Source organism: Bolinopsis microptera, chromosome 13 (assembly GCF_026151205.1).
Source record: "Bolinopsis microptera isolate Bmic1 chromosome 13, MBARI_Bmic_1.0, whole genome shotgun sequence".
NCBI lineage: Eukaryota > Metazoa > Ctenophora > Tentaculata > Lobata > Bolinopsidae > Bolinopsis > Bolinopsis microptera.
The window spans coordinates 2,006,602-2,017,217 of NC_087084.1; the positions used below are offsets into that span (position 1 = coordinate 2,006,602).

At 35.4% G+C, this 10,616-nt stretch overlaps 1 protein-coding gene across 1 annotated transcript; it reads left to right on the forward strand.

The window, feature by feature from the left end:
- The first annotated feature begins 10 nt into the window (after window positions 1-10).
- On the forward strand, window positions 11-10,112 carry LOC134825439 (uncharacterized). The gene is made up of 4 exons (XM_063837615.1): window positions 11-247; window positions 652-738; window positions 1,702-1,829; window positions 9,996-10,112. The coding sequence occupies exons 1-4, from the start codon at window positions 157-159 to the stop codon at window positions 10,110-10,112; spliced, it is 423 nt and encodes a 140-aa protein (XP_063693685.1). The 5' UTR covers window positions 11-156.
- The last annotated feature ends 504 nt before the right edge of the window (window positions 10,113-10,616 follow it).

Here is a 10,616-nt window from a genome sequence, read left to right on the forward strand (position 1 = left end):
TTCTAGCTGATGTGATTTTAACAACAACTGAAGAGAGAAATAGAAACAACTGATAATTTCAGACGTTGACGAGAAACTGAAGAGAAAAATAGAGAGTTACCAAGAAAGAGAAATCAAAAGTGAAACAAAAATCAAAACCAAAAGTGAAACCAAAAGATGACAAGTTCCATGGATCCGGGTGTGATTGGAGATTTGATACGAACACTACCTCACCATCTCCTTCCACCTTGTAAATATGAGTGCAAAGGTAACTTAGACAATATTCTGCTGAAAATTGAGACAAGATGTCATATCAGGATAAATATCAATAAATACCAAGATAAATACCAAATTTGTTTTTACATAATATTTTGTTTGCTGCCATTCAGTGTACCATAAGTTCTAATGTGAGTTACCGGTTAGATATCTGTCAGTTGCCTGTTAAATATCTGTTACCTTTTAGATATCTGTTCGTTACTTCTAATTTACTTCTAAGTTACCACCATGTTACCTATTCGTTACCTCTTAGTTACCTCTTATTTACCTCTTAGTTACCTCTTAGTTACCTCTTAGTTACCGTACCTCTTAGTTACCTCTTAGTTACCTCTTAGTTACCCCTTAGTTACCTCTTAGTTACCTCTTAGTTTCCTCTTAACTAGTTACCCATTACAGGAGGAGCTAAATATTATGGAGAGATAGTGGACTTCAAGAGACAGGGCCGGGGAATAATGACTTACCCTGACGGAGATTTATACGACGGTAAAACATAATCATTTGGTTTTATTATTATAATTAATTAAGCAATCAGCCAGCTAGTCTGTGAATTGTTAAATCAATCGATGATAAATCTTTTTGTTATAGTCACTCACAGTCAGCCGCTCTGACATGGTTAACCACCTTCCTTGTGTTGTTGGTTAATCATATGAGCGGGATATAAATACCTCATTTCATTTCATTTCATTTCATTTCATTTCATTTTAAATATCTGGAAAGGATAATTATTTATGAGTCGCATTGTTGTGATTTTTAGAGTAGAACATTTTTGATAATTCCGTATTATAATATGCGACCACGGAAAATGGCTTTGCAAGTAAAAGAAACTGCTTTATAAAAACTGCTCAGCATGAAACATGAACAAAAGTAGTTTTCAGAAAAACTTTGAATTTCGACATAGAAAATTTTCGGTCCGAGACCAGAGTCATCCCGATACGTACCTCTGAAAGTAGAGCTCCCGATTCCGAGTTCGGTTTGCAAAGGGGAGGCATGTTTTCCTAGATTGAATCGCAAAGGGGATACCTTGATACTCGATAGGTTATGAATATATTATGCTTCTTATAATTAATATAGGCTCCTTCCAATGGTCCAAATTATGCGAGAAAAATTATCATAATGTTTGTCCGTCAATGTCCGTCAATGTCCGTCAATGTCCGTCAATGTCCGCTCATGTCCCAAAAAACACGTCCGTTGTCTCATAGAATCCAAAAAGGACAGTAAGAGCAATTTCCCTTGGTCGCATATAATGCAAAATTATTTTTGAACTCTAAACATAATTAATCTTTTTACTTTACAACTACATTATTGACCAAATTTCGTTTTTAAGGTACGTTCACTTATTCGGTATATTTCGAAAAAAAGCATGCCATATTGTTTCAACCTGCTGACTGGCAGGAGTATTATATGTATTACACAATTAAATATCTAATCAATTAAATTATTTTCTAGGTTTCTTTAATGCGGGAGTAAAGGAAGGACAGGGAACCCAGAAGTGGTTGGACGGTTCATTTTACCAGGGACCCTTTAAAGAAGGAAAGAGACACGGGAAAGGAGTTCACCAGTGGCCTACTGGCGAGGTGAGGAGATTTTCAAACAATATTTTACGTTTCATTTCATAGTTTTATGATTTATTTCCAGTTTCGATTATCATTGCTATCATTTATAATAGTGTCTAGTAAGCTAGTAATACCTTATTCAAAATCAGCCTTTCGATCAATAGTTTTCAAGAAGGTAAAAAAGAAATTGTGGGAATTTATGTAATATATAATTTGAATACGTTTTTATTACCTTCCACTTATAATTTAATGGGATAATCATCACTCATTATAAGTAAGTGTTTGTAAAGATAAGTAATCGAATCGAGATCATAATGATATAATATTAGCGTCAAATATACTTTATACGCATGAAAAGAACCCCAATTCAGTAGACCTTTTGTCTATTATATTATAATAAATTGATAATAAAATATATTTCTAAGTACTCTATTTTTCATGAACTCGAGACTCTAGGTTACTGAGTTATATTATTATATTGTTTATTGACGGGAAGGCTGTTAATTTAGGATAGAGTTTTTGTGGCACGTATCTCAGTTTGTTCTTTTGTAGTTGTTCTCACACAGCTGAGTATAAGTTTTACAACTTAAAAGCAGTGTTTATAATTCAATTTATTATTATTATTTATATGTTACAGTTCTGGTCGGGGCTTTTTAAGGTATAAGCACAACCAAATCGCATTATAAATTTGGTTAGACCTTAAAAGCAATCCACTTTTCCATTATTATCATACAGGAGGTGTTGTAGCTGAACAAGTTTAATGTGGTAAATGTAGAGGTCGTTAGGGTTATTATTTATTGATTTGGGTTTCGATATACTGGGCTACTGGAAATTTGGGCTATATCGGTTTTCTCCTTTTATATCTGGATTTATTTAGAAGCATTCATTTCTGTATAATTATGTATTGTTTGAATAGATTTAGATAAAAATAAGTTCACGTGAAGATTAAATTGGCCAATCATGACCTTCAATTATTATGGAAACTCCAAACTTGACAGTTTTCAAAGGCTCAAGCCGGGACGTGTACTTCGTATATACTTATATACCTCAAGTTACATTCCACTGGATTAAATGATCAATTGATCATAAAGAAGGGAACTTAAACTGAAGAATGAGAAACTATAAATTATTAAACTTGTATTTTTAAATTGTAACGTCGCACTCACTATCACTAAGTCTGGAGAATCATAATAGTATTGCAAAGTAATTGACAGAAAATTGCTGATAATCATTGTTACAAGTTAACTGAATTACAATTTTAAATTTTAAATTATAATAATTTGAAGGCTCGATACGATTGGAAATGGTTGCAAAAAGTCTAAAACCACAAAAATAATATAATATGGTTCAATGAAATCACATTTTAAATGTCAATATTCTATAACAATTACCACAACATGGCGAATTATCCTAAAAGCTTAAACAGTTAACTAATTCTAAAAATATAAACTTTACATGCAACATTAACTTTATGGTCATCTCTTTATACTGGCATCACGTGGTCATCTCCTCAGTGGCTTCGGCAGCAGCAGCTTCAGGGACATTTCTTCCAAAGGTTTCTCTCGACTCTTGCGCACTTCCTCAACTCTTTCTTACTTAGTTGTGCTTCCTCAGGTTCTGATTCTACAGATTCTAAGGATAAAAATACAACGTCAGTATCAGATAGTTCCTTAAGTGACAGCTAGATATTAAACAGCATTTCATCCACACCCAGCAGATCAGTCAAGATCTGAAGCTGTGCTACGGTGCTTCTCTTAAAAAAGCACCTAGCAACTAGATGCGGTGCTTCTCTTAAAAAAGCACCTAGCAACTAGATGCGGTGCTTCTCTTAAAATACCCTTTTTCTTAAGGGGGGGGGGGGGGGGGGGTCTTTTGAGGGGGTCCCGGACTCCAACCACCAAACGGTGCCTGCGGGGCAGCCACGCCCATATTTGGTCCAAATTAGGTCCCTAATTTTGGACCATATATTTGGTCCAAATTAGGTCCAATTTAGCCAAATACCCTTAACATGCCCAAAACCCAGGTTTAATTTGCTCTACTTGTAGGTAGTAGTCCCCTGAACTCGTATATGAATTTTCACCAAGATTGGACAAAAAATGACTGAGTTATGAGCCTAAATCCATATGACCATATTTGGGCATACGCACCAAATTTGATAGATTTTGTCCCAAAAATTAGTCAAATATTAATATTTTTGAATGAAACCAACTTTATACGGAAGGTAAGCTTATAATACTACACATTCTCTCATTCTCTATGATTATCAGCTCAGTCAGTATCTACATTCTACCTAACTGTGGATTCTGTGTTCAAATAAAATAATGAATAATCGCAAAAAATGAACAAAATCGTCCATATCTCAGTTCGCGATATTTGCAGAACTGATTTCGCTCAAAACAATAGAACTCAATAGGGTTTCAATATTTTTGCATGAAATTTAAGAATCAACGTAGAATCGCATTTCGACCTTAAGTTTTAATATAATGGAATTTTGAGTTAGGCCTTTAAAAAATTTGGCGGCCAAATTCTAAAAAATGCCCGGCAAATTTCAGAATTTGTCCAATCTTGATGAATATTCATATACGAGTTCAGGGGACCACTAGCTACAAGTAGAGCACCTAAAATCTGGGGTTTGGGCATGTTCAGGGTATTTGGCTAAATTGGGCCTAATTTGGACCAAATATGGGCGTGCCTGCCCCGCGGGCACCGTTTGGCGGTTGGGGTCGGAGACCCCCTCAAAAGTTCGGTCACTGGTACTAGTTTCTTGGTCAACTGCTATCTCGAAACCAAGTTTCACAACAAAAAAATCAGGGTGAACCACACATGATCTCTGCTATAATATAATTATGAGTATAATTTATGATTTAGTTTGAAGATCAAAATGCTTACCACCGCATATAATAGGTTTATCACAGTACTCCCATCGAGGACTAGATCCCTCAGCATTAAAACACCAGGCTCCACTTGAACTGAGGAAAATGACGACACATGTTATAATGAAGAATTTCTAAAAGTAAAAAGAAATTTCACAGATCATTTTATCATATTTATATTCCAAAGGCCCTTCATTGCAGTTTTATTGTAGATTTTACTTAAATCTACAATAAATGTTTGTGCCCCTACCTTGATAACAATGATTATGGAACATTACCAGATATCAGATATTGAAGACTTACTCGTCTGGATTTCTGCAATAGTTCTCTTGCAGTCCTGCATCAGGGTAACTGAAAATGTTTTGTAATAAGCTATTTTCCTAAAGTAGGTAGTGTTGTGAATCGTAACTAACAATTTGGCTTCTGTCGAGAGCCCTTTTTTTTTAGAAACATTTCGAAGTTTGGGTGTAAAATTATTTAGGGGGCTCGATTAAATAGAGTACGTGTCTCATCTTCCAAATCCTGTTGTGCCTTAGAAGCACCAAGAAAACTTACTTCTCAGGAGTTACGCTGTGTTCATGAGGTGATTGAGAGTCCCATCTCTGGCAGACGTGTCCTGATGTTGTGACAGATGCAGTTCCCCTGTAGTCTGATATAATAGGTTTATCACAGTACTCCCATCGAGGACCAGATCCCTCAGCATTAAAACACCAGGCGCCTGGTGAACTGAGGAAAATGACGACACATGTTATAATGAAGAATTTCTAAAAGTAAAAAGATATTTCACAGATCATTTTATCATATTTATATTCCAAAGGCCCTTCATTGCAGTTTTATTGTAGATTTTACTTAAATCTACAATAAATGTTTGTGCCCCTACCTTGATAACAATGATTATGGAACACTACCAGATATCAGATATTGAAGACTTACTCGTCTGGATTTCTGCAATAGTTCTCTTGCAGTCCTGCATCAGGGTAACTGAAAATGTTTTGTAATAAGCTATTTTCCTAAAGTAGGTAGTGTTGTGAATCGTAACTAACAATTTGGCTTCTGTCGAGAGCCCTTTTTATTTAGAAACATTTCGAAGTTTGGGTGTAAAATTATTTAGGAGGCTCGATTAAATAGAGTACGTGTCTCATCTTCCAAAATCCGAATAATCTGGATAAGAATAAATCTAAATCTGGATTATGCCGTATTGTGGCCGCCTGTGGGTGAGACTAGCTTATACCTGTTGTGCCTTAGAAGCACCAAGAAAACTTACTTCTCAGGAGTTACGCTGTGTTTATGAGGTGATTGAGAGTCCCATCTCTGGCAGACGTGTCCTGATGCTGTGACAGATGCAGTTCCCCTGTAGTCTGATCCATCCTCATCCGCTTTATCAACACAATCGTCTGGAGCTGGAGTTAATCCATTTGTTATTCTTTGGTTGCCATATCAAATAAAACAATTTTCACATGACACGACAGGGAACAACCAAGCACGTTATCAGTTAACAATTTAAGCAAATTATGAGCGATCAAATGTTGTTTTGAAACTAATTATGATGTCATCAGTCATATATATAAGTGTATCAGATGACTTTTATCGTGAGAAGTTTTAATTTAAGTATAGCATCTGATCAACCGACGTAAAGATCACTTATTATCATCGCACCACACTAATACAGCTAGAACAACTTATATATATATGAGTGGGGCGAGACTTTGGAGTTTGGGATACCTATGGGAATTGGCCATTATGAAACATATGCTGTTAAAATGATTGATAATCAAATGCAGGACAAATAAGCAATAAGGCATGACAATGGAATCATGGAATGTGAAATGTGAATAACTTAACATATTTTGATTTAATAATGAAAGGATGGCACTGATTTGAGTAGCAAATTCGGTTAATACATATCCATGCTAACAGTTTACTACCTTATATGTAAAGTCACTATATAGTGCGATTACCCCTTATATATGATTATCGAACAAAATTGAGAATATTTTCCTTTTTTGGAAGTCACAAACTAGGTTGGTTGTCAATAGTACTATTAATATTACTCACTGCTGAAGTCAATGCAGGTGTCACATGAGCAGTGTCCCGGTGTATTGCCGCACCATCCTTCGCCCTCTGGATTACAGCAAGATTTGCCTTCTGGGTGGTCAGGATTGCACTGAGCTGGGTCTCCGTTATAGAGAGGGTTTTTAGGCCCGCATTTCATGTCATCTCTCCACATTTTTCCTCCTGTAATCAGAGTTTTGAACAAAACAAGAATTTCGCCGCATTTAATCCACGCACGATAAAGTGTACCTATATAAATGCACTTTATATGCAATACGTACGTTGATTGTTGAATCATGTTGAACACCGTGTTACACAGACCCAGCTGGCAAAGTTCGTTGGATAAACGTTGTTTTGAGGTTGGAATTTACACTTTCCAACGTTGGGTTTAAACGTTGTTTTAAAGTTAGGTAAACGGTGCATCACCAACGTTGAAAAGTTTACCTTTAACATGTTCACCATCTGGACGACCATTCTAAACTTAGTCTTGCTTGTAATTTGCAATACAAGCATACTTAACCCAGGTCCAGATAATAACAATAGCCTAAGTCATCTCAAGGTAATGTACCAAAATCTGAGAGGGCTTGTCCCCTTTAGTGGCCTAGCATCCAAAAACATGCCACTGGATGCTGGTAAACTAATGGAGCTCCAATCTAAGATCTATGAAGACAAGCCTGATGTTATTGTTCTGACTGAGACTTGTCTTTCAAAAGAACATCTGGAAAATGAGATCCTCCCTGATAGTATCTACAAAATATATCGGAAGGATAGATCCAAAAGATCCCACCCCCCGGATCCTGATAACCCAAATAAGTTTCGAAGGAAGGGGGTGGGGTCCGTCGGATGGTGTGTCCCCCACACTTCTTAACTTCTTGGTGGCCGTTTCATAGATCTGTTCAATGATCTAGGCTTAACACAAATGATAAACCAACCCACTCATGAGAAAGGGAAGGTCCTCGACCTTCTCTTCTGTAACATGATAGGTGTTGTTGGAAATTCTGTGGTCCTGGGGAAAAATAAGATATGCTCCTCAGATCACTTTGGGATAACCTTTAACGCTAAAATTTATCTGCTAAAGTTTTAAGAACGCAAAAAAAAGATGAAAAATATTGGATTTTTGGTGGTTTTAAATGCCCTCGAGCGTTCATTTTAATGTCCGTTCGTAATTATATCCGTTCATTTAATGTCTAGTCAAATAAGGTCCGATAAGGTATATCAAGATTTAAAGTGGGTGGTTAGAATTAGCTGGTTAGCTGTAGAGGTAATAACGCTAAATTTGATCGATGATTTTACGGAATTTCGAACTTTTTGGAAATAATTTTTGAAGAAAGAAATGTTGTCATTATCGGTTTATCGGTTAGAAATTATCGCCGATAACTGATAATGACTTTTTCACAAATTATCGCCGATAATTTTATCGCCGATAATATCGGTTGCAAACCCTACAATGATACAACGAATATATATTTAAAACGGATGAATTTTTTTGGCTAATCTATCTCTTAAAACAGGCTTTAAACTCACCAATGTAGCCCTTATCCAAACATCCTTCAAACCTTTCGTACATCTTGTTACATTTCTTTGCCCACCGGTTTCCTCCTTCAGCCAAAGTGAGGACTACCAGAACGATCAAAACTCCGATAAACACCTTCATTTTTGCACTTCGTTTTTGAATGTACCAAAGTAATAGTAAAGGGATTCAGCTCAAAATGATCTTAATAAATTTACTAGTGGTGGCCTTATCACGTTAATATAATTCTAAGGTACTCAAACGAAAAAGTGTGTCCTGCCATCCTACAGGCCCGCTCTTATATATCATTAAATAGTATAAACAATCTCCCACACGTCTAAATAATTCCCAAACTATCCTCCTTCAAGTAACCATAACAAAGGTGCTAAAATTCACCCTCTGATAATCCAAACAGAGATGTTAAAATGAACTATCTCTAGCAATCTCTAAACAATTCCTAATAACTATCTTCCTTGTAACCAAAACAGAGGTGTTAAAATGATCCCTCTGATAATAAAAACAGAGATGTTAAAATGAACTCTCTGCTCCCCAAAAACTTGCTAACCAAAACTGAGGTGTTAAACTGAACTCTCTGCACTACCCTGCTGTACTAAATGTCGTACAATAATATATACCCTAAAATACTACGCTAAAATACTGCTCCCCATAACTCTCTGCTCTAAACAATTCCTAAACTATCCTCCTTGTAACCAAAACAGAGGTGTTAAAATTAACCCTCTGATAATCAAAACAGAGATGTTAAACTGAACTCTCTGCTCTACCCTGCTGTACTAAATGTCGTACACTAATAATATGCTCTAAAATACTACCCTAAAATACTGCTAAAACGAGTACACAACATATCCTCTCCACAAAATTTTGTGGAAGTTCTCCATTGCATTGCAATGGATAACTTTACAAATTCTAATATTATATATATATTAAATTTTATACCTACAATCCTTTGAAGCGAATGATGTGCTATATTCTCAACTGACTGCATTTAAAAAGTTTTAAACTCAATTCACGACGAGCTTTAAGTTTAAACAACATTTTATCTTAAACTTGAAACATGTCATTGGCATCACAATTTATTACTATAATCTAAAGCTGATAAAGTTCTAATCTTACTATCTTACTATATATAAAGCGAGACGATATATATATATGTGTATATATCCGTGCCATTTTACTGACACCACGGCATCAACTTTAACGCGACTTTCCGCAAAAACCGTAAAAGATATACAACTGAAACTTTTTTGACTGGGTCAAATGCTTTAATGGCCTTCGAATCAGCATGAAAAAATAAAAAATTGGCCAAGGAATAATAATTTTAGTGCCCAAAATTTGGACTCTCAAGTGGTGTCAAAAACGCGAATTAAATAGGTAATAATTATTTTAGTCTCTCGAGTCTTGACACCACTTTAGGGTAAGACGGGTTCCTGCTAGTATATATAAAGCGAGACGATACATATGTGTTTATCCGTGCCATTTTACTGACACCACGGCATCAACTTTAACGTGTATAATCTAATGCTGATAAAGTTAAAGACTAATCTTTAACCACTTAAAAACGCGTACGTGTAAAAAGTTTAGATATTGCCCAAGTCAATATAGAATTAGAAGGTACCGTTTTTTATCCCTTTTTACATTTTTTTCTGGATGAAACTTTTAGCTTATAAGTTGAGTAATGCTCAAAATGGAATTAAGCTTGGTAAACAAATCAATTTTTAACCTTATCAATTTCAGATGACGCTGAGAAACGAGATCATGGGATCCGAGCTTAACATGCTGAGAATTGACAAAGCTAATTTCTTAAAAGAAAAACGCTTAGGTTCAAATGGAAATGGGAATAGATATGACTGATGCAGATGTACACTCATACACTTTAATTTGAGATCATTCCATCAGAAGAAATAGATGGATTAACCTTGATAATAAGATCTTCTGATATAAAGCAAAAAAAAGACTGAAAATATGATTAGCTCAATATATATAATAGGACTCAATATATACAATAGGACTAGGAGAAGATAAGAAACATTTTTCTGTATAGATGTCAAAATAATGTGCGGAGTAATGAAATGTTTAAACTGTAGTTAAACTGAATTGAGTGAATGTTAGATAGCTGGTAGCCATCATAACTTAATTACTAAATTTACCGTTAGCTAACTTTTAGTAGTTCCAGATTTGAAAAAAAGTTAATTTTTGATATTATTACATTATTTTTCTTTTGTAGCTTTTGTCTAAAGTTTTTTTCCCCAGCATTTTTAATAAGTTTTTCCCCAGCATTTTTGATAAGTTCTTTTGTTCGGACGTTGAAGCCGCCCTAAGTCGAGTCGAGAGTTTACGAGCATGGAACTATGATAT

What these genes read in the sequence shown, in the direction of transcription:
- LOC134825439 (XM_063837615.1), top strand. Translation starts at nt 157, where the DNA reads ATGACAAGTTCCATGGATCCGGGTGTGATTGGAGATTTGATACGAACA. An exon ending in TGACGGAGATTTATACGACG is followed by an intron (nt 739 to 1,701) that starts GTAAAACATAAT and finishes ATTATTTTCTAG; the next exon opens with GTTTCTTTAATGCGGGAGTA. An exon ending in ACCAGTGGCCTACTGGCGAG is followed by an intron (nt 1,830 to 9,995) that starts GTGAGGAGATTT and finishes TATCAATTTCAG; the next exon opens with ATGACGCTGAGAAACGAGAT.